The sequence below is a fragment of the Diabrotica virgifera genome, chromosome 7 (genome assembly GCF_917563875.1).
Source record: "Diabrotica virgifera virgifera chromosome 7, PGI_DIABVI_V3a".
NCBI lineage: Eukaryota > Metazoa > Arthropoda > Insecta > Coleoptera > Chrysomelidae > Diabrotica > Diabrotica virgifera.
The window spans coordinates 251231244-251257295 of record NC_065449.1 but is presented as its reverse complement, the minus strand read 5'-3'; the positions used below and the strand labels follow the sequence as shown (position 1 = coordinate 251257295).

At 31.9% G+C, this 26052-nt stretch overlaps 2 protein-coding genes across 2 annotated transcripts in view; one reads left to right on the top strand and one right to left on the bottom strand.

The window, feature by feature from the left end:
* The window catches only part of LOC126888405 (neurobeachin), a 2163879-nt gene that overhangs the window by 1212036 nt on the left and 925791 nt on the right, over window positions 1-26052 (bottom strand). The gene's annotated exons all lie outside the window — the stretch shown is intronic.
* Window positions 5336-24263, top strand: LOC126888409 (myrosinase 1-like). Its single transcript, XM_050656654.1, has 6 exons — window positions 5336-5542; window positions 9457-9536; window positions 9741-10429; window positions 14112-14546; window positions 22713-22816; window positions 23652-24263. The coding sequence occupies exons 1-6, from the start codon at window positions 5487-5489 to the stop codon at window positions 23845-23847; spliced, it is 1560 nt and encodes a 519-aa protein (XP_050512611.1). The 5' UTR covers window positions 5336-5486; the 3' UTR covers window positions 23848-24263.

The window sequence follows — 26052 nt, the reverse complement described above, 5'->3', positions numbered from 1 at the left end:
TTTGGTTTTATTGACCTCTTTCAGAGTGGGCCCTTTTATGCTGAAAGCGGTTTTATTGTTAAGGTTTACTTAAAAACCAAATGGTTTTAATTTTAGTTTTATTCTACAGTTTTAAAGCATCCTTAAAAGACCTAATAAACCCGTTCGGTGCTACTTGGGTATTCCTACTTGCAGTAAAAGTGTAGGTACTTATTTGAGTATCCTTACTATTCGTTGGAATTTCTATCTCTTCTATTATATTCGTTTTCTTGTTCCATCACCTTGTTCTCCACTTCTTCATTGTGGTCATTCAGCATTATTTTTTGTCAGTTCCAATAGTATTCTTTTTAATTCTGTCCATCTAGTTTAAAGATCTTATTTATTTCCTGGTATCTGTGACTTAGATTAAATTTTTATTCCGTCTTAGCTAGGAACACTTCCAAATGGAATACTCTCAAAAAAATATGTAGTCATCATAATCGTAATCATAAAAAATAATATTTATCTATTAAGAAAAACAAGAAAATTATGCAACTAAGATAAAAATTTATCTAATAAAAAAATGTACCTCCAATGGTATATATTTATGTATTATTTATATAATATTATATTTGTTATTATATTAAAATACGCAAATTGTCTAAAAGAAGATAACAACTCTGCAATAAGAGATTGAGATTGTTTTGCATTCTAGCGTTCCTTATTCCAATGGTAATAAACTTTGTACAGGGCAGGCGTATTATTAGATCACGGTCACGGCTCACGATCACGGCTTTGGAAAATTGTAAAAGTAAAAAAGAAAAATAGTATCTACAGGGTGATTGATTAGTAGGGTAAAGCTAAATAGCTCCGCTATAGTAATAGATAGCAATAAAAGTTAATAACAAAAATTTTAGCCACCTTTGAGCTTCACATTACAAAATTAGTTAGAATATTACAGGGTGTTCGATAACACAGTGGCAGACCTAACTTATGTTTTTTTTTAAATGGAACACCCTATATTTTATTTTATATTCGAAATCCTGTTAACTTCTCCATCACAAAAATATAAAGGTTTGTAATGTTATACAGGGTATTTACAAAGTTATAACCAATTTTGTATGAAAATCGTAACAAGTTCAACTCCCTGTATAAATAAAAATAAGCACAACAGCAATGGTCTAATATTGCCATATTTTTTTATTTATTGTCAAAATTTTTAAGAATTATTGATATTGCTAATTTTCTTTATATCAAATACAGGGTGAGTCAAAACGCAAGTACATTATTTTCTCAGTAATGTTAAATGGAACACCCTGTATTTTATACCATTATTGAAAAATAACATTAACGTACTTTAATTTTTATATAACATTCCCTATGCCCAAATTTATTAGTTTTCGAGATATTTTCATTTTTCAGAGCAAATTATTTTAGGTGTTTAAATTTATCTAAATTTTAAGTAAGCCATGACTGAATTGACAAGTGAAGATTACCGATTATCAATTCGGTAATCAATGTAACACTGTAGCAAATAAAGAAATAAAAATAATTTATTAGTAATACATTTTACAAACAAAAACACAACCACTACCTGCAACATTTTTGAAACAATTAAAAACTATCTTTTTATGTAAATGCAACAAATAAACAAAGAAAATTAGTAATAAATTTTACAAAAAAACACCCAAACACAAAATACAATATTTTGCGAAGACAATTAAACACTACTTTTGTAAATGTAACAATGTAACAAATAAAGAACGAAACATAATTTATCAGTAATACATTTTGCAAAAAAACATGTTTGAAAAAATTAGAAGCTACTTTTAATAAAATATTTTTAATATTTAATTACATAAGGTGTTCAAAATTATCTCCTAACACATTTATGTACGCCTAAAAACGATCATTGAATGAGCTACTTACTCTACGGAGCATTTGTAAATTAACACATCAAAATACACTTTGTATTCTATTTTTCATCTCATCCCTTGTTGTTGGAGGTATATTATAAACTTCATTAAACGTAACCCCAAAAAAATCAGTCCAGTTTATTAAATTCTGGTGATTTGGGTGGCCACGCTACTGGTCCATGGAAAAATGAAAATATCTCGAAAACTAATAAATTTAGACATAGGGAATGTTATCTAAAAATTAAAGTACGGTAATAGTACTTTTCAATAGTGATATAAAATACAGGGTGTTCTATTTAAAATTACTGAGAAAATAATGTACTTGCGTTTTGACTCACCCTGTATTTGATATAAAGAAAACTAGCAATATCGACCATTCTTGAAAATTTTGACAATACGTTAAAAAATATGGCATTAATAAACCATTGTTGTTTTGCTTATTTTTATTTATACAGGGAGTTGAACTTGTTACGATTTTCATATAAAATTGGTTATAACTTTGTAAATATGTACCCTGTATAACATAACAAACCTTTATATTTTTGTGATGGAGAAGTTAACAGGATTTCGAATTTAAAATAAAATATAGGGTGTTCCATTTCAAAAAACATAAGTCTGGTCTGCCACTGTGTTATCGAACACCCTATAACATTCTAACTAATTTTGTAATGTGAAGGTGGCTAAAATTTTTGTTATTAACTTTTATTGCTATCTATTACTATAGCGGAGCTATTGAGCTTTACCCTACTAATCAATCACCCTGTGTAAAGCTATTAAATAAAATAAACATTGTGCGATGTTGCCATTTTTTACGATTCTCATGAGATCAATAAAAATTACACCTTCCTTTGACTGATCGCTGTGGAATTTTCATTGTTAGAGCCAAATCCTCGAAACCAATAACATGAAATTTCGAATCTGATCGTGAGCAACATATACATAGCATTTGAATATGCACCACTTCAGCTACAAAATTCACCATATTATGAAGTCTTCGTGGAAGACTTGGTAGTCTTCACCCGTGACGTGAGATGGTTTGTAATGTGAAAGATTAATTCTCGTTTGTTAGGCATATTCAAACGCCTCGTATTTGTTTCCAAAACTCAAAATCGAAATTTGATGTTATAGGTTTCTCATATTAGGCTCTGACAATGGAAATTCCACAGCGACCAGTCAATGGAAGTGATAAAAATGTTATTGATCTAATGAGCATCGTAAAAATGGCAAAAATAGCGCAACATTTATTTATTTAAAAGCTTTAAAGAAACTGACTTTATTTATGGCAAAATAAAAAACTTTCACACGAAAGCTTCACTCTTGAACTTTAAAACACATTTTGGTTTTTGTCAATAGAATACTCTGATCAAAAGATATCGTCACACTATCGTTATATTATCGTCATCCAAGGGTCCAGGGTTTAAGTCCCTGCTCGGGCGCCAATGTAACGCGGTCGTTGCGTTTCGTTGCTCCATGTAACTATCAGTCGAAGAAAAAGAGTTCGCTTTTTAAAACATTTTTATTCGGAATCAAAATAAACAGAAGATACGATAATTAGCCTTAATTAATCATTAAGTTCGTTAATAAAATATATTTATAATTTCTACGCATCGAGCTTATTGTTCGGGCCGATGCACAGTGGTTCCAAATGCCGAAAACGTGGTCATGAACCTTTAAAAGCGTATATTGTTTATACACTTCGGAATTATTTTCGTTCTTAAGGATTTTTGGAATCGCTGATTACGAATCTGTCATTATTTTTTCTGAAAAACAAAATGGCGGATCCAACCTGGCGGAAATAAATTAAAAATATCAGTCTAACTGATATGAAAAAATTCGAAAATTTTATTTTAAACGCATATTTGTTTAATTTTATATTACAAGGGACTTTTGAAATTGCTGACTACCAATACATTTCCTTTATGAAGTACAATATTCAGAACGTATTACTTATGTACAACTGCCCATACATACCCAACAATCGCCAGAATCATGTAATATGCGTCATTTTCCACTTGTATATTCAAACAACTGCCAGCAATGCATAGGCAGTTATAGGCAGCTAAATCAAAGTGATTATGTTTCTTCTTAGTTTATATTTTAAGATTAATCAACAAATGTCACAGAATTATGCAAAATTTTGTACTTTTTGAAGGTACCTTTACAAAATTTTGATTATTTCATGTATATTTTCACTATTTATGCATTAACAAATTTAAGGCATTTATTGTTTCTAAATCTTAAGTTGATTTCCACCTTATATTACCACATGCTTAAAAAGAAGAATCCGCTTTACAGTGATAAAATTGATAAACTACAAAACTTTTTACAGCATTTTCAACATACGTGTTCTTTTTCACTTTCTCTGCCGACCGAAATATCCTCGGACATGGCTCGCTTGTTCCTGAGTTATGAACCAGAATATATCTAGTCTGATCCTTATATCTGCATATTACGACTTTACGATAGTATGAGAAAACAACTTTAAACATGAAGATCCCTACTTAGGGACTTTTTTCCGCCTAATGACCACCTTTTTAGCATTTGGAACCACTGTGCGATGTGACGATATTTTTGTACATGAATGAATGATTCTGACGATCGCGCGAAATAGGAATTGCTTTTATTAATACGACATGAATGTATAAGGAAAGGGGAGATAGGAGATCCCGCTCACCTCGCCGGATTGGAAAGACATATAAAGGATATATGATCACCGCTCATATAAGGATAGGTAAAAGGATAGGTAAGAAGAAAACTGTTGGATTCGCTCAGCACGCCAAAACGACAGCGGAAAATACTACCTACATAAACTCACCTCTTGTACCTCGCTGTTGTCTATTATTCTTCGATCAACGCTCCAAGAATAATAATCAACTAGGCTTTTCGATCCGATTTTTATATCGTTCGAAACAGTACAAAAACGTGTTTTACTTAATTCATTGGCGTACTCTAGACGATAAAATTATATTATCGTCACAATATCGAATTTTTTACAAGTGTTATTTTTGTGAAATCGGTTCATTCTACGCAAATGTGCTAATAAACATTTTTGTTCAGAATTATCTCAGCGACATTTCTTGTACCTGAAATTTTCTACATTTTTTTTCTTTCGAGTACAGATTCTCTCGTAAAATCAACACGAAGGGAGTTTTAGGGGAAAGCCCGGATGTGGCAACTTTTTGTGGTGCCAAAATTGACATTCTGTAGAAAATTCAGTTTATTCGTATGATTTTTAGAAGTTCAGTGGCACATTGGTCTCTGACGACTGGACTATTTATAGGACATAGAAGTTATGAAAGTTTGAAAAGACATCTACTATTTATAGAAAAAAAAAATAACAAAATTCAGGACCCAAATACAGATGAAAACGTCAATATAAAGAATTCATTTTGCAATTTTTATTATAGAGCCGGTTCTGTCCTAAACGCATACGTCATTAGAATAATTTTGATATGCAAAATCTTCGTTAACGTCGCAACACGTGAGTTTTTTGCTATATAAACTGACCACAAAATAGAGCAGGAGTCAAATACATTCACGTGAGTCAAAATTCTAGCATTCAATTTTTGATCTATTTAACTTATATTCTAAAAGCAGTGAATCTGTTATGAAATGAAGATGAAGTTTACAATATCTACATCGTTTTTGGTGGTAGCAGTTTTTGGAAAGTAAGTACCTACACTTTTTTTATACATTTTATTCCGTCCTATTGCTCTGTTCTATGACCAGTATAATGTATGTCTATATTTCACATAGTCTTCTGTTTTCATTTCTTTAATAATTATTATGAGTACCTAGTATTTGCAATTCAGGTATTTTTCTAATGATGTTTCAGATCATTTGTCAATTTGAGCTTCAGTGTTGGTCAAATTGTTCTTTTATAACGTTTTTTTACTTGTTTACTCCTTCTATAACTATCATACATTTGATATTAACTCTCGTATTTATCGCCCATCTTTTTTAGCCCGATCAAAGAACAATCTGACCCCAAAAAAAATAAAGAAAGGAATTTGGGAATAGGTAGTTGAAATTGTCTATTAATATATAAGAAAAAGTTTACAATTCTACATCCCCTCCATTTTACACAAATCTAGGGGAATACCCCCCTCTCGAAGATGAAAAAAATACATTCAAAATAAGACAGGAATTGGATAAAATGACTAATTCTAAACAACTTTTCTTCTATAGAGTTTTTTCACTAAGTCAATACTTTTCGAGTTATTTGCGAGTGAATATGTTCATGTTTAACAAACTAAAACATGTTTTAGGACGGTTTTTCTGGGATAACTCAAAAAGTAAGTATTTTAGCGAAAAAAATATTTTTAGCAAATATATAGCCCATAAAAAATTGAAAAAAATGGTGTATACATGAGGTCTGTAGACCCAGTAGAAGCAGAGTTACAGCTAATGAAAAGTAGGTTCTTCTTCGTCAAATTCCAAATCGAATATTTAAATGTGAAATAACCCAAAACGGAGAACTTTTAGGGGAAAATTCATTTTAACTTTTTTAAAGTGCTTAAAAAAAGGTTTATTTTTCTTTTTAAAAAAACTTGTAATATTAAAAGTAAGTGAATTACGCTCAAAATATTGTTGGTCCCTTTTATTTTTTGGTAAAAAAATCGCGAAAATCACCCCCTAATTAGCATCACATATACATTTTAGAATTACCAATTCACAAGTTACTTTGTCTATGTATTATTTATAGGATCTGTAAGTTTCATCGGTTCAAAGTGCTTCGTTTTGAAAAAGCTGTAGTTAAAATGGCTTGAACGAGTAACTAATCACGAGTTTAGGCTAATTTTGAACAGCCACAGCATAACCAATTTTTGTCTAACAAGAAAACAAAAAATCAAAAATATTCAGAAAAGCAAAACGTACATTTTATTACTCTTTGAGATTTTTGGTATTCCTAATTGTTTTTAAGTTAATTCCATAAACAATTACGATTTTTTCCAAAATTAAAAATTTATTTTTATTTTAAACCCAATTTTTTCCAAAACTGAGTACTTTGAACCAATGAAACTTATAGATAATATAAACCATACATAAGTAAAGTAACTTGTAAAGTGGTAACGATTAATTTTTTTTGAGAAGCTAATTAAGGGGTGATTTTCGCCATTTTTTTACCAAAAAATAAAAGAGACCAACAATATTTTGAGTGTAACTCACTTACTTTTAATGTTAGAAGTTTTTTTAAAAAACAAAACTAAACCTTTTTTTAAACAATTTAAAAAAGTTGTAATGAATTTTCCCCGAAAAGTGCTCCGTTTTTTGGTTATTTCACATTGAAATATTCGATTTGGAATTTTATGAAGAAGAACCTACATTTCATTAGCTGCAACTCTGCTTCTACTGGGTCTGCAGACCTCACGCATACACCATTTTTTTTTTCAATTTTTTATAAGCTATATTTTTACTAGGAATATTTTTTTCGCTAAAATACTTACTTTTTTTTTTGTTAAAGTTTTGTTGTTGTTTTTTCTAATTTTTTTTTTTGTTAAAAATGAACACATTCACTCGCAAATAACTCGAAAAGTATTGACTTAGTGAAAAAACTCTATAGAACAAAAGTTACATAGAATTAGTCATTTTATCCAATTCCGGACTTATTTTGAACGTATATTTTTTCACCCCCGAGAAAAAATTTTTCACCCCGTAGGTATTTTCCAATTTTTGTAAAATGGAGGGGATGTAGAATTGTAACCTTTTCTTATACAATAATAGACAATTTCAATTACCTATTGCCAAATTTTCATCCTTCCTTCATTTTTTTGGAGGTTTTCGTAAAATTTTGCGTTCCCTGATCGGGCTATCTGTCATCTGAATGGATCTATCATGAAATCAATCAAGGATAGGACATTCATATTTTAAGTCATCAACACATTAAGTGCTCAGGATTTTGTATTTCACAACTCAGTCCTTTGAATAATCCTATTTTTTTTAACTAAGCCGAAAACACTGAAAACTTTTGATTTTTAATACTTTTTTAATATCTGTAACTGGACAGATAGAAGAGTGGAGAGAGCTGTTTGTCTCAATTTGGTCATTCAGATTTTTTTCTATGGTTTTATATAATTTAAGTCTCGCGAATAATAGTTAAGAGAATGGAAAGAAAGTTAGAGACTTATCAACGAAGAGAACAGGCAGGATTCCGAAAAAATTACGGAACAAATGACCATCTACAAAGTATAAAAACCCTGATAGAGAAAGTAGTGGAATACAATAAACCCCTAGTTCTAGTTTTTATCGATTTTCATAAAGCCTTTGACACAGTTGAACTTAGCAAAATATTACAGGCGCTTAAAGAATGCAGGCTAGATTATAGGTATACAAAATTATTACACAAAATATACTTACAGGCAACAACCACTGTCAAATTACATATTAACAGTAATCGCATAAAAATAGAACGGGGGTTAGACAAGGAGATCCAATGTCACCTAAACTTTTTAATACGGTCTTAGAACATGCTTTTAAGAGTTTGGATTAGATGACAAAGGGAATAAAAATAGATGGAGAGTACCTAAACAACTTACGTTTCGCCGATGATATAGTCATAGTAACTGAGGATCTAGGTATGGCAAGAGAGATGGTACAAGAACTCGTTGTAGCTACAGAAAATGTAGGTTTAAATATAAACATCTCAAAAACAAAAATAATGACAAATTTGGTACCCAACCAGAACATCAGTATTGGTGGGAAGGAAATAGAACTCGTAGATAGATATACCTGGGACATGAAATTACGATTGGCAGGGATAACCAGACTCATGAGCTGAAGAGAAGAATCGGTCTTGGGTGGGCAGCATTTGGAAAACTGAGAGAAACTTTTAAAAGTGAGTTACCCACATGTCTAAAGAGAAAGGTATTCGATCAGTGCGTCCTCCCAGTCTTGACGTACGGATCAGAAACACTTACCTTAACTAAAGCCTCGGCTACCAAACTAAGAGTCACGCAGAGAAGAATGGAGCGGTCAATGTTAGGAATAACTCTGCGAGACAAAATCAGAAACGAAGAAATCAGGAGAAGAACAAAGGTGACTGACGTCATCGAGAGGATAGCCAGGTTGCAGTGGAGATGGGCAGGACACGTAGCCAGAATGACAGATGGGCGATGGACGAAGAGGTTATTGGAATGGAGGCCAAGAGAAGACAAGAGAAGCGTCGGTCGACCGCCTACAAGATGGACTGACGACTTAAGAAAGGTAAATAAAAACTGGATGAGGGCGGCGCAGGATAGATGGGGTTGGAAACGAGGGGAGGAGGCCTATGTTCAGCAATGGACTCTTGAGGCTGGATGATGAAGTCGTTTTGTGTTTTGCTATACGTTTGTTAAAGGTTCTGTGTGTTTGATCCATATAAGTTTTTTGACAGTCACGGCATGTTAATTTGTATGCACCAGCGTGTGAGTGTTTTTTCTTTTCGCTCTTGCTGTTCTTGATATATTTGCTTGTTAATAAGTTTTGTTTCTTCTGAAAGATGGTGTAATTCCTTTCTTTTACAACGCAACGCTCTGGGTATCCGGACTGATTATTTTTGTAGATACCTTAGACGAAAGTAAAACTAATATTTTGTATATTTTAGGACCACTCAATCACTGAACACGAAAAAATTCCCTCCTAAGTTTATGTTCGGTACTGCCACGGCTGCATACCAAATAGAAGGTACGTAAAGATCACACGAATTCGTATGTAACAAAATATACATAACCTACTGTACATAAATCTAAAGATAGGCAAGCCTCCAAAAATTATTTCAGATAAAAATTCTTTCCTTATGGATGTATTTTTGCAAATATTTATTTGGCTCAATTTTTACATAATTTTTTTGCCAACTATCATCTCTAAACTCTTTTTATATCTTTTCAGGCGGCTGGAATGAGGATGGCAAAGGAGAAAACAATTGGGACCATCTAAGTCATTCCCCATTGTCCCCAATCTACGACCACCACACTGGTGACGTAGCATGTGACTCTTACCACAAGTATAAAGAAGACGTACAGTTGCTGAAGCATTTGGGAGTTAACCACTATCGTTTCTCCATATCGTGGTCCAGAATCCTGCCAAGTGGCTTCGACAACAAAATCAACCCACTCGGGATTCAGTACTACAAGAACTTGATCAAGGAATTGAAGGACAACGGTATCGAGCCTTTGGTAACTATGCACCATTGGGACACCCCGCAACCTTTGGAGAACATAGGCGGTTGGACGAATGAAAAAATAGTCGACATGTTCGCGGATTACGCCAGAATACTATATGAAAACTTTGGTGATGATATCAAGTACTGGACAACTTTCAACGAACCTAAACAAACCTGCCAGCAAGGCTACGGATCAGGACTGAGGGCTCCTGCCATTAAGTCCCACGGTATTGGAGAATATTTGTGTACTCACAATCTTCTTAAAGCTCATGCTAAAGCATGGCATATGTACGACGATGAATATAGACAAAAACAACACGGATTTGTTGGTATTACATTGGATTCAATGTGGATGGAGCTGGACACTGATAGTGAATTGGACAAAGCTGCTGCAGAGAGGGCCATTCAGTTCACGGTGAGTCTTTATAATTTTGAATAGAATTTTATTCCTATACGAACGCATACTATGGCTCTTAGAGTACAAAATTCCAGCACCATCAATTGTTAATACAGCTCTATCAGCCGTTCAAACGTAGCTAAAGCATTACAAAGACCAAATGGTAGAACCTTATACCTATAGAAGCCGCCAGTTCAGAAAGCTACTTTGTCTCGATCATTAAGATGTACTTCTACTGTTCTACGCGTCTCCTTCTACTCTCCCTCTTTTTGACCACACTTATCCTTCAGCGCTTGGTCTTTTTATCTACGCTTCTCCTTCACCTCCCTAAGCTTCTCTTTTTTCTCTTTCTCTTCCTCTTTCATTTTTAAAAACCATGCTGGGATTCGGACGTATCCATATCTTAATTAAAGTAAGTAAAGTTGTATTAACCAGAAAAAATGACTTGATGTCTCTCTTATTCCACCGCTATCACCAATGTTACACTTCTTTATAATTACGTTATTTGGACACCAATTTGTTTACAACACTTTGAGACAATGACAATTGAAATTATTAGTTAATCTTTTAAATTCTTGTGTTTATATATAGTACATTCCATGTCAAATCACTCAATTAAATCACGATTTATCTGAAAATTGGTATGTAGCTTCTGCGGGACGTAAAAATAAGATATTTAAGGTCAAAAAATCTTCTTCTTTTTGAAGATATTCTTCTTTAAGCGCGATTCGATTGAGGGTAAAATTGTACATAAATCTGCGCGCCTGCGCACACAGACAGCATGTACCTAGTTCGTTGCTAATCTTTCAAGATAGGTATGTATGTATCTGTAACCGTGTAAATACGTCATTAAAAGAATATATGAGTGTTTTTAGTAAATGTATTATTTATTATAATTCTTGTGTTTTTGGATTTGTGTTTCTCTGTAGTAAAATAATAAAATATTATGTAGGCATAACATTTTTACACTATTTCTCGCCGTGTTGTGTAAGGGTCATTCCATTCCAAATCACTCAATTTTGGAGCAAAAAAAATTTTGGACCTCCGATTTGTCTGAAAATTGGTATATAGCTTCTGCGGGACGTAAAAATAAGATATTTAAGGTCAAAAAATCTTCTTCTTCTTTTTTTCTCAAAATGTTATTTTATGCGATTTTACAGTGATTTGGTGTTTATTTATACAAATTTGCATTTTCTATCGTAAAGTATGAATGGAAAACATAATATTTTAATGGAAGGGACTCAAAAATGTCATTATATGGCATTATAACAAGTTACTTTGATTCAAAACAAGCTTTTGATCAAATTTTATAGTGTAGAAAACGTGAAAATACCGTTTTTTACAATTTTCTTCATTCCCAAAATACATCATAATCGATTTGGCCGAAAATTTGCCCACAGATAGACAAAACATAGGACTTTAAGTGGTGAGAAGGATTTGAATTATATTACAATACCAAAAAAGTTACATGCAATATTATAGTCAAAAATATAGGCGTCTACTGTAAGTACAATTAACTCGAAAATATCGACCTCACGACAAAAATTGTTAAAAAGAAATTGTAATAATTGTAAATACGATTTATTTGGAACAATTTTAGTTCCTACCATTTTTGTTATGTAACTTTTTTGGTATTGTAATATAATTCAAATCCTTCTAAACACTTAAAGTTCTATCTTTTGGCTATCTGTGGGCAAATTTTCAGCCAAATCGATGATGAAGTATTTTGGGAATGGAGGAAAATGTAAAAAACGGTATTTTAACGTTTTTTACAGTATAAAATTTGATCAAAAACTTGTTTTGATTCAAAATAACTTGTTATAATGCCATATAATGACATTTTTGAGTCCTTTCTATTAAAATATTATGTTTTCATTGATACTTTATGACAGAAAATGCAAATTTGTTTAAATAAACACCAAATCACTGTAAAATCGCATAAAGTAACATTTTGAGAAAAAAAGAAGAAGAAGATTTTTTGATCTTAAATATCTTATTTTTACGTCCCGCAGAAGCTATATACCAATTTTCAGACAAATCGGAGGTCCAAAATTTTTTGCCTGAGAGATTTGACATGGAATGTACCGTAATTATATCCGCAACTTACATGTCAATTACAAGGACCTCGCTGGAGTAGTTGGTAGGGCGTTAGCTTCGAGATTGGAAGAACGCGGGTTCGAATCCTGGGCGATTCATACTTTTTTTATTTTTGGTTGTTTTAATAAAAATTTTTTGAAAGTGGTAGATAAGAAAGTTAGTTTAATTTTTAAATAAAATACAAATACTGTTAAGTATATTTACTTCGTTTAAATTACCTATATAATAGAAGAATATCTTCTTACGTGCGTACAAAGTACACACACACATTCTTTTTTTTTTACTCAAAATGTTATTTTATGCGATTTTACAATCATTTGGTGTTTATTTAAACAAATTTGCTTTTTCCATCGTACAGTATCAATGAAAAACGTAATATTTTAAAAGAAGGGACTGAAAAATGTCATTATAGGGCATTATAACAAGTTATTTTGATTCAAAACAAGTTTTTGATCAAATTTTATATTGTAGAAAACGTTAAAATACATTTTCCTCCATTCTCAAAATACATCATCATCGACTTGGCTGAAAATTTACCCACAGATAGCCAAAACATAGGACTTTAAATGGTTAGAAGGATATGAATTATATTACAATACCAAAAATGTTACATGCAGTATTATCAGACTCAAAAGTATATTAGTCCAGTCGGGATAGCATTTGACCTTGCATGTCGAGCTGCCCAACATTTTATTTTCCTAATCTTTAGGGGAGTCAATAGTAGCCTAAATTTAAAATTACGAATGAATTCCTCCGTGACGTTAGCCGCCAACTTGATTTTAAAGGAGAACCTGTTTTGCTCAATATCTCCGCCATTTTTAACTTTTCGACAAAAATGGTAGGAACTGAAATTGTTCCAAATAAATCGTATTTACAGTTATTACAATTTCCTTTTAATAATTTTTGTCGTGAGGTCGATATTTTCGAGTTAATTGTACTTACAGTAGACGCCCATATTTTTGACTATGATATTGCATGTAACTTTTTTGGTATTGTAATATAATTCAAATCCTTCTCACCAACTTAAAGTCCTATGTTTTGGCTATCTGTGGGTAAATTTTCAGCCAAATCGATTATGATGTATTTTGGGAATGGAGAAAAATGTAAAAAACGGTATTTTAACGTTTTCTACACTATAAAATTAGATCAAAAACTTGTTTTAACTCAAAGTAACTTGTTATAATGCCATATAATGACATTTTTGAGTCCCTTCTATTAAAATATTATGTTTTCCATTGATACTTAACGATAGAAAATGCAAATTTGTTTAAATAAACACCAAATCACTATAAAATCGCATAAAATAACATTTTGAGAAAAAAGAAGAAGGTTTTTCTGACCTTAAATATCTTATTTTTACGTTTTGCAGAGCCTATATACCAATTTTCAGACAAATTGGAGATCCAAATTTTTTTTGCTCCAAAATTGAGTGATTTGAAATTGAATCACCCATACACTTTAGGACATTCCAGATATTACTCGACATTTCTGGATTTTTCTATGACATCTCCAACATTCTAGACTTCTTCTTTTTCTTCAAAGGACTTTTTTATATGGGATAAATTTTACGAAACTATCTTAACAATACTTATTTCTTTTATAGTTTGGATGGTTCGCAAACCCAATCATCAAAGGTGACTACCCATGGCAGATGAAACAATTCATAGCCCGAAGAAGTCTAGCTCAAGGTTTTAGCGAGTCGCGTTTGCCAGAATTCACTGCTGAAGAAATCAAATACATTAAGGGCACAATCGACTACTTGGGTGTCAATCAATATACAGCAGGTTTGGTGCGTCACGTCGAAGATAAGAACAGAACGAAAATCTCATGGGAAGCAGACCAAGAAACCTACAATTATCAACCTGAACACTGGGAGAAGACAGCCGCAAATTGGTTGAAATCGGTACCTTGGTCAATGAGGAAACTGGTTAACTGGATAAGTAAAACTTATGGTAACATTCCACAATTCATTACTGAAAATGGTTATGCTGATAATGGTACCACGCTTGAAGATGACCGTAGAATCCACTACTACCAGGTAGATACTAATTTTATTTTTTTTTACTACTACTAGATGTCGGTTTATAAAATTCTCCTCCATTTTATGACTTTCAATCGCCACTTCGTTCGGTTGTTTATAGGTCCATTTCTATGTTTTTTATCTCAGCCCTTTGTCTATTCCTTTGCTTTATAGACTGGGAGATATTATACAGAAGTTCAGCCACCATTTTCTAAGTCCTGCCTTTTGAAATACTGGAAGGGTAGACGATGTACTTACAATCTGTGGAAACATCCACAAATTTCGTGTGATATTTTCCTGTAAAAATTAGATTTTCCCAAAAAATAAAAATAGGGTTTTGCGATGAATTTCTAAGTCCTGCCATATCCGTAGATAGACAGGATATTATCGATTTTATGAAGAAAATTTTTTGGGCAGGAGGGTTGCAAACGGGGTAACGGAGTATATATGTATACAAACATGTAAGGAAAATAATGAAATTTTCATGATTTTCTAGGTCCTGCCAACTAAATAAACTAAACATATTTATTTCAAAATGAACAAAAAAAATATTGGCATGACGTCTCCTAATGTTTAAGTATACTTGTCCCTTGGAAAATTCTGCGGAAAATTTTCACCCTGATTCCGTGATTTTCTTAGTCCTGCCTTTAAAAAGTTATAATACTCAAATAAAATCAATACCTTTTCGGTACTCGGCAGGAAGGTTAAACGGTTCTTGTAAGACGGCAGGAGTCCTAGATTTGTAAGAAAATTCGTGAAAAAGTCAACGATTCTCTGAGTCATGCCATTTTGCACATGTTTCAAGAATCTTAATATAAGTCTATTTACAAAGAGGCAGGATGGTTTTATGGTTATTTTGTATACAGGGTGGGGCATTAGTGTGACAAAGTCCAATTACTCGTTTGTCGTAAGTAGAGACTGGAAAATATGCACTAAAAAATGTCTAAAATATGCATGCAATATGCATTTTAAAACAAGCTGAATATGCACAATTAACATGCAAATATGCATTTATATATGCACTTATTTTTATATGAATAATTTTATGGTTTACGTTAAATACATAAATAAATAAAAAATAATAAAAATAAATAAATAGGTTTGAATTTAAACCAAATTGTATTATTATTTCTTAATATATTTTTTTAACTTCAGGTTTTGTGACAAATAAAACGGCAAAATATTTTATTTTGACCACAAGATAAATAAGAGTACAATAAAATAAATGTACATATTTTTATTGTTACAATATTGATTCATATTTTCTAAACTAATATTATAAAAAGAGTACAATAAAACAAATTTACATATTTTTATTGTTACAATAAATAATCATATATTGATTCATATTTTCTAAACTAATATTATGTCTTCTATCTGTTAATATTTGTTTATAGGCAGAAAAAGATCTCTCAACGTCACAAGATGTAATTGGGGCATATTTAAACTTTGCTATTAGAGACGGATCCATATTAATATTTTCATCGAAGTTTCCAAAATTGATTATATTATTTATTGAACGCAATAAAGTGAAACCCTCATTTTTGTTTAAAACGTCATCAAGTTTATCTTTAATTTTTACTCCAATTTCCCCATTCAGATTTGTTATTTTCTGTTTAACCGAATCAACAATAGACATACTATTGTGAAGACATAAATTTTGAGCCTCTAATTTTGTAATTGAACTTTCAATGATATCGAAATTCGATTTTATATACAACAATTGATTTTTAATAGACTTTTCTTTAAAAATATTTTGACAGTTATCAATAGCGGTACAAGTCGGATCAAAACTTGAAATAACGCTTTTGATGTCGTCGTAGTGTTCAGATAAAAATATAGCACTTTTAAGCCAAGTTCCCCATCTGGTTAATACTGGTTCTGGTGGTAAAGGAATATCGGGAAGCATCTCCCTATATACCTGTACACGTAGTGGTGCTTTCAGAAATACTTTTTTTACATTATTTATTAAGGTGTTTACATTGGGAAATTCAATTCTAACTTTCTCTGCAACTCTGTTTAGGCCGTGCGCCAAACATGTACAGTGAATTAAATTAGGGAAAAAGATTTTAAGATTGGATGCAGCTTTCATCATATATGAGGCGGCATCACTAAGCATTAATAATATTTTTTCAAATGGTACTTGATCAGGTAAAAAAAAATTTGTTAGGGATTCGTTAACAAATCTAGCTATTGTAGCATAGTTTGTTTTTTCCAAACATTTTACACTAATTAAGTATGAGTTTTTAAAATCGCCAGAGTCGTTAAGAACTCCAACAATTAGATTCGCAATTTGTCGACCCTTTGTATCCGTTGTTTCGTCGACGGAAATCCAAAGATAATCGGCTTTTAACTGATTTTTAATACTCGTCATCACATCTTTGTAACATGCACTGACATATTTTTTCCGAAGAGTTGAAGAACTTGGTATTTGAGCTGGTTTATCTTTAATCTTGCAATAAGTTTTTAAAAAGTTTTGACACGATTTATGTTCTAACTTGTGCAGAGGGATATTGCAGTTCAAAAAAAAAATGGCATAAATCCTTTGCAAAGGTTTCTTGCCCAACTGACGTATTCTGAATCTGCAAACTGTTCTGTAGAATCTGCTGGCGAGGTTTATTATCATTTTTTGATAGCTTAGTTTGGTGAAGTGAAGTTTTTATGTGTTGAACTACTTGGAATTTCTTTTGACATGGAATCTGGAATATAATGATAATGATGTTTTAGATGTTTTCGTAAATAGATACCTACATTAAAATGATCAAACTTTTTAAACCTCCCCCAATTTTTTTTTATTTCTCAAAGTGAAATTGAAATCGTCAAACAATAAAGTACAGTCAGTGTACCGTAGTATACAGGGTGGGCCACTCTCAACACCTCGCTCTGTATAAGCCAAACCGTTGCGAACTTTAAAAAACAGTTTTTGAAGAAATGGGACGGTTTGTCATTTTAGAATAGACAGACACATAGATGTGCAAAGAAGTTTGATAAGTTTAAAAATCTATTGAAGTGGAGAACTTACCTTTTTATCACAAATGGTGCAAAACATACTTTCACTGTCGATAACTTTTAGATGATTGTTACTTCCAATCCAACTTCTGAGAAGACTTGATTTTTCCCTTGCTACTTTAGGCATTTTCACAATAATAATAAAATGATTTTTTTACACAGTATAGTCAATAACTTGCAATCACAAAAGTTGAATAATCGGCGATTGATTTAAGACTAACCATTCATAAAATAAAATAATCTATCCTACCCTTAAAACAGTGTTGCCAACTCGACCAATATAGTATTTGCCAAACCTCACAAGAATGATGGAATGATCAGTTCAACAGTAGGTATTCCATTATCAACTAATAAAAAATCCCTATAGCAAGCATAACCCAGTACAGATAAATTATTTGTTTTAAAAAATGCTGAAACATGATCCTGTAGTTAATAGTAATCTCATGGTCCACAGACATAAGTACTAATATAAACATTATTGAAGGCGAAGGGATTTGCTGATGTAGGTGTGTATGTGTGAATGGTTAAACATTTTTTGTTAGGAATCAGATTTGACTCACTGATATCAGTTTCAAGTTCCTGTGAGAGAGTTCCTAAGTTGTTTTAGTAATTGTAAGGCCAACATAAAAATTTGTTCTGAATTAGAAGATTTTCGATTTTTACTAAATAATTTTTATATTATTTAATATGCTAGAAAATATGCTATATGCTAAACAAGAAATAAATAAGCTAAACAACACAAAAATATGCCAAATCTAGCATAAAATAAGCTAAATTGGCAACGCTGCCTTAAAATTTCGTTTTGGTTGGTTTTCCCAGAATAATTCATAGTTGGCCGACACCAGCAGAAAGTACAGGTAATATTTGTAATGTTATTCAAAATATAATCGGTATTTACTTAGGTAATTTGTAAATTCTGAGAAGTCTATAAATCTTAAATATCCGGATAATGATACCTGCAGCTATAAATAACGCCCATTATGTTTATGGGTACAACAACAAAGGAGCTTAACAGCAAAATATTTACTTTCACATTTTATTTTAATGGATGTTGATGTTACTAATATATACCTTATTTTTAAATGGGGTAGAGTAAATTCCCATCAAAATATGCATTTATATGCTCTTAAATCTCCAAATATGCAAGGCATATGCATTTATGAAAAACATGAGAAATATGCAGCATATATATGCATATGCATTTTGCATATAATCCAGTCTTTAGTCGTAAGATATACGAAAAAAGTTATTTAGGTAAAACATGGGCCACAGATAGGACTATGATTTAACAGTATTTTCCAATATACAGGGCTACCCGTTTTCACAGGGTGACACAAATTTATGTTTTTTTAAATGGAATACCCTGTATATTTTTACATTTTTGGATTCTACTCGATGTTCTCTTTAATAAAATATAGTATTTTGAAATATTATACGGGGTAGTTTAAAATATAATTACGTTTTTTTGTTAATTTTATAGGAACGTTCACATCCTATACATATTGTTAGTGATTTGATATACAAACTTCTATTAATTTATGTTTAAACGATTTTTAATATAGTCTACTATCGTCAGTTATTAATATTATACCAAAATGTGTAATTTTAGTATACGGGGTTGGTTGAAACTCGGAATGAGTATTTTCTGAGTTTTCTTAAATGGGACACCCTGTATTTTAGTATTATAATAAAATGATATTTTATGGTACCTTTTTATTTGTTAAGCATTTTCTGTACCATATTTATATATTAATTTCGGCAGTAAATTGATACAGACAGATTACTCAGGTGGTTTTTGGGGTTTCTGAACAAGAATGTCACATTAGAACAGATCTTTACCCAGTGCTCGGGGTGACTAATATACACGCCATATTCTTAAATTTCGAGGCTTTCAGACACTAAAGTGATGCAAGTAGATTACTCGAGGAGTTTTGTGGTTGCTGAACATGAATACGCCATCAGAATCGACCTCAAAAACTCTCTAAATTCGAGATCAGTCACCCTGGGCACCAGGTGCTCCGAGGGTCGGTTGTAATGTGATATTCGTGTTCGGCCATCCCAAAAACCCTCGAATAATCTGTTTTCTTTAATTTATTGCTGATATCCCACGAAATTCCAGATGACGTGCCTTAGCAGCAACTCTGGGCACTAGGTGATTCGGAGGTCGGTTCTGCTTGCGTATTCGTAACTCCACAAACCTCCCAAATAACAAAAGTTTGCCCTTAATACACTGATTTTGACAGGTTTATGCACTTTTGGATACATGTTATGCACTAAAATGCAATTTCCACCCATTTTTATATTGTACACCTTTTATTTGAATTTGAAAAAATTTTTAAAAAAATAAAAAAAAAACGGTGTATTTGCCGACTTAAAGCAAGAGTAACTAGTACTAGAATACCTCATAATTTAATACTCTACTCTCAAAAATGTCTAAAAATTTAAAGACCAATAAGTTATGAGATAAAATATCCGTTGATCTACCAAAGACGGATGCCTATGACCAGTACTAGAAATTCACAATTGATAAAATCGATTCATCTCTGGAAGAGAAATAAACGTAGCAGTTTTCGTTTTCCTAAATAGAATTTTTCTAAATTCTTTTAAACTCAAAAAACCAAAAAACGAAAAACTTTTCAAATCGTTTTTTTCTAGAACACTGAGTATTCTTCTGAGTTAAAGCAAAAGTACCTTTTAGTACAAAACTATCCCAGAATTTAATAATCCAGTGTCAGAAATGCTTAAAAGTTAGACAGAAAAGTTATTCCGTTTCCGTACCCAAAACGGACCCCTATGACCGGTACTAAAAATTTACAATTGATAATTGACATTTGACAATTGACCTCTGCAAGATAAATAAGTGTACCAGTTTTCGTTTTTCCAAATAAAAACGTTCTGCAGCTATTTTAAAGAAACTAATTACAAGACTTCGATATGCTTCTTCTAGACGGAGCATATCGAAGTAGAGGTCGTCCGCCAACCAGATGGTCTGATGACATCAAACAGATCGACAGAAACTTGATGCAGACATCACAGGACAGAAATGCATGGAGGAGACTGAGGGAGACCTATATCCAGCATTGGATAGATCCGGGTTGAATTATGACGATGATGAATTACAAGACGCCATCTTTAAAGAGTTTTAGCTTTCCACGGAAGCATTTTTGAACCAGGTGAATTAAGTTAAATTTTATTAAAATTATCTGAGGAATCTCCGGTTTTCGTTTGTTATGAGAGCTTCTGGACACCCTGTATAATATAATGGGTAGGCAAATTCCCTACTATAACCAATAAATTGTAAAAATTGTTTATTTAGTTTTATTGCGTTTACTTAGATAAAAATATGATCTAATCACTTAAAATAAAGGTGTTACAGTTTGCTATTAGATTTGAAAAGTGTGTAAAAATTCCGAAACATTATTCAGGAAAACAATATTTAATAGAATGCGATTGTTTTAATGATATACAAATTAATTTTTTGTATTATTCATCTTTGCGGTTATCCTGCCAATTTGTAAACGGTTTTAGATTAGTGTTTTTTAAGCATACTCGACATGGTATGACTCAGAAAATTGTGGTGATATGAATATGTTTGTATAACACCCTGAAATAATTTTACAGACACACAATTTAATTTTTTTATAAGAAATAACTATACAACCATCCTGCCTCTTTGAAAATAGATTTATATTAACCTTCTTGAGATATGTGCGAAATGGCATGACTTAGAAAATCGTGTAATTTTCCACGAATTTTCTTACAAATTTTTTAACTATATATAGTAAAAAAGGTTTAACTAAACATCCTGCCATTTTGAATAATATCTACTGAAATTATTTATTTTATAACAAAATTTATTTTATGACTTAGAAAATCACGGAACCAGAGTGAAAATTTTATACAGAATTTTCCAAGAAAGAAGTGCAGTTAAATATTAGGTGACGTCATACCAACATTTTTTTGGTCATTTTGAAATAAATATGATTAATTTATTAAGTTGGCAGGACTTAGAAAATTATGAAAATTTCATTATTTTCATTACATGTTTGTATATCTGTATACTACCTTAGTCCTTTTGCAACCGTCCTGCCCAAAAAATTTTCTTCATAAAATAGATAGTGTCCTGTTATTCTATGGATATGGCAGGACTTAAAAAGTCATCGCAACTCCCAATTTTTTTTTTTCATGGAAAATCTAATTTTCACAGGAAAATGTCACAGGAAACCCGTGGATTCTTCCATAAATTGTAAGTACCTTCTCTAACCTTCCAGTATTGCAAAGGGCAGGAATTAGAAAATCGTGGTTGAACTTCTGTTAATATCTCCCGGTTTATTAGGAACATAATGGAAATACGAATGCAAATATTGCATTTATCTCAAAATTTTTGAGCTTAGGCCACTGTTGCTCTGATAGCCTCATTTCTCTAATGTGTTGGTTGTTAATTCTTTCTCTTCTAGATCTTCCTGCCGTTCTTCTCCAGAAACTTCTCCATTTCTGTTGCTCTCACCGTTACCAGTGTCATTTTTTTTTCAGTAGCCTTACCTCACAGCTGTATAGATAGAGTGATACTTTTCACTATAGTACCATACATCCTCTTTTTATTTTCTTTGTTGATTGATTGGCCCCATAATATTGGGATATCTTTTCTACCTGCCGTATTTTTTTCTCTTATGGATTTATTCCATAAGTTCCATCGTGTGAAATATTGATAAATTGTATTTGTAGTCGTATCAGCACTTATTCGTGGTTATGTAGTCTAATTTTGTTGTTGTTCTCCAATGCACAAGAATTCGGTTTTCTTTTTATTGACTTCTAGACCCCATATATCATATTTTTCAATTCATTTTCTGGTCATATAGTTTAAATCGTCATAATCTTGAGCCAGTATCACTTGATCGTCCGCGAAGTTGAGCGTATATAATATATCATAGTGTTGGTGAGTGGTACCCCATTGTTCTAAATTCTTGTTTCCATTTTTTAAAGCATTTTAGAGCTATATTTTAAATAAAGTGGAGGACAGGCAGCATCTTGGTTCCAAATCCTTGATGTTACAAATCGTGTTGCTATTTGTGTCCCTGTTTTTATTTTTGTTATAGGTTGATTGAATAGTACTTTGACGGCTTTTATATTTTTTTCATTTGGAAAAAAAATGTTTCTCATCTCTCGTATTTTTAGGAAACGCTGAGCAATTTAAGAGATGCGATGGATGATGGAGCTAACGTCATCGGATATACAGCCTGGAGTTTGATGGACAATTTTGAATGGTACCAGGGATATAAGTAAGTAATAATGTTCATTTGTTTTCTTTTCTCCATACACCAGAAAAAGGAATCTTAGACGACTAACATCGTACTAGTAAAACATGCGGGGTTCAAAAGCACTTTGGTTACCATGCCATCAGGGTTTCCAATGACACAAACCGGAAGAGTACCACCTAATTATGTAGCGGATTGCCGTCCAATATTCCGGAATCATACTTGCTACAGTATCTGAAGATCTCATCTGACAAAATATCATCATTTACCTTCAACTCAAAACTCAAATTTTGATTGCCCTGCACAAACGAAATGAAGAAGAGATTAAGCAATAGAAGATGAGTTTTGCCACAAAAAGTATATCTTCTGGTCGATGGCGATCGCTTCTTGCACGGCTTCATCTACTCTCTTGTCATTGACCGTCACTCATTTGACCTACTGGCTTTATCATATAGTCATTCAATACTTCTTGCACTTCTTCATCGTGATTTATTCACTCCTGGTCATTCTAGATTATTTCTTACGACCACCCCTTACAACTCTCTTGTCATTGACGATCAGGTCTTGGAATTATTGGCACTTCTTGTATACCTCAAGGTCAAAGAAGCCCCTGTTAGTATGGTTATTAGATACAGTGGTTTGGACCCCGCTTTTTCTACTACTCACACTTACACTTATTTGTCTTCCGTTTTCATTTCTGAATTTGTTTTCTTCAATAAATGAGTTGACTGGTATTCAATTATCACAAGCTATGTGTATAGCTCATATAGTTTAACAGATTATACATTCCAATATTTATATCATCATCCCGTGACACTTTGCGAAGCTCGATAGACTAACATTATTTTCTATTTTTCAGGGAAAGATTCGGACTCTATTACGTCGACTTTACATCCCCCGAGAGAACAAGAACACCAAAGAAATCTGTAGCGTATATTAAACACGTGTTCGAGACGAGGTGTATTGTGGATAAAAAGGATTGCACAGAAGAAAGCAATATTGATACGATCGTCAAATATATACACAAAGATATAGACAACCATCTTAGTAGATAGATATTAGTCTAGGAGAGGTTATTAATTTATTTCTATGTGTTAAGTTTGATTTAATTTTTTAATTAATTTATTTATATTTATATAAATTATTGAGTGACTGTCAAACTACGCAGTACCGAAACTGATATCCGGCAACATTTTGTTATACATTTTGTTTAATTTTTTTATATGTCTGTCATCGATGTTGTACTTCGGTATCTGTGGTTTTTGTGTATTAAATTTGGGGAAAGATAAAATTGACTATACAAAATTTAAAAGTGATATTGTGAAATTATATTTTTAAGATTTTAAGACTGTTACTATTTGTTTAATAATTATTATAGTAGGGCAGTATTATATAGGGTAAAAAGACAAAAATTTAATTTATTTATTTATGGAAATTATGATAAATGACAATAAAAATTGTTATTAATATAGTCTGTCTTATTTTTTATTTAACAATTTGTTACGTTTATCTTAACCAATGTATCAAAAGATGGAATGTTTTATCAAGTTTTATATCCGAGAAAGAAAGGAGGCCCTCAATTTCGATTTAAATAAAAATATTGAACCCTGCTACTAAGCTAAGAATCTAAAACACATATTAAGCTTGTGACTACATACAGAATCAAATATGGACTCTTTTAAGCAGTGATAAAAATCCAATAAGAATTTTTCGGCGAAAAATACGAATAAATATCATTCAATTTTTAAAAAGTAGAAGGAAAACGAAGGATAGGAAGGTGAAGGATTTCCTGCTGAAAAATCTACGTACGTGGTTCCACACAACAACCACAATTTTTTTAGAGCAGCAGTGTGCAAAGTACAGATAGCCATGATGGTCGCCAACATCCGAAACGGATACGCACTACAAGAAAAAAAAACTATTTCGGGTATTGGTTCAAGAATTCAGAAAACCAGGGGATTGGAAAATTTATTGATCTGCGCCTGATCGAATAGCTGACCAAAAGCTCCCAGTTTTTTTTATTTTTTTTTTAATTTTATAATGGCTTTGGCTTAGCCAATTAGCCAGACTATTTGTATTTTGTATGGTATTACAATAACAATTAATTTAATCATATATGATACATTTTTCAATTTTGTGTGATATGTTTACAATTATTTTTAATTTTATTACCTAAGCCTATTTAAAATTTAAATTTACAGGACGTTACATATTTGTAAAGACATTTTAACGTCTGCTTATTATTTGAAAAAATAATTTCATTTAAATTAATAGGGAAAGGGCAATTTAGATCAATTAACTCTTCATACAGTATTTTAATATTTTGTCTGTACTGTCCACACTCCAATATGAGGTGCTGTAGATCTCCAATTCCACCACAGGCGCAATATGGGTTATCACTGATAATCCGGTCAACTTAGACATCAAAATGCTTCGCAAATAACAACAATTGCCGGAGAGCCAAATTTTGGTGGAGAGCTAGGGTATACCATAACAAATAAAGTTTAAAAAGTCCCCATCGATCCCATGTGTGCGTCAAAATTATTCGGGGTCAAAGGTCAAAATTTGAGATTTTTTGGATTTTTTTCGAAAACGGTAAGTTTTATCAAAAAAAAAACCTCAAATCAAAGTTGTAGATCTTAACATCCTCTACAAAAATTGTCCTTACAATTTTTTTCCTAAGAGTTACCATTCCTGAGATATCGCGATTTTAAAAGTTACTTTATACATTATATGCACAAATAAGCCACGTATATACATATGTGGCCCTTAAGACAAGTATAAATGCCTATTTGTGTCTCTTTTATATAGTATATTACACTATTCTGAAAATATTTCTTCAAAAGGTAATCAGTCCCAAACTGAATTTCCTCTATCCACGTGGCCTTTTAAAAACATTTGGCTATACCATTGTTTAAAAAAGAACAGATTGTCTATTATAGGCAATGGCTACAGTATTGTCCGTAGGTCTGGTTCATAATATTATCTGTTTCTTTTAGTGCTAAAGGTTCAGTTCAAGTGAATATAAGTACTTATTACAAGCGTCTACCATTTAGTACCGTTACCGTTATTATTTCAACGCATGAGTATTACTGAAGATTTTGAGGATGAGATTGAAAAATTTTTTGAGTATGAATTAGCTCCTTACCCCTTATCACTTTTCGATGCAGCTGGAATGCGTAAAACAACAAAGTCAGCAATTTATGATTGCTTTGAATCAGTCAATACTGAGGTTGATCGTAGAAACGCTACTTACATTA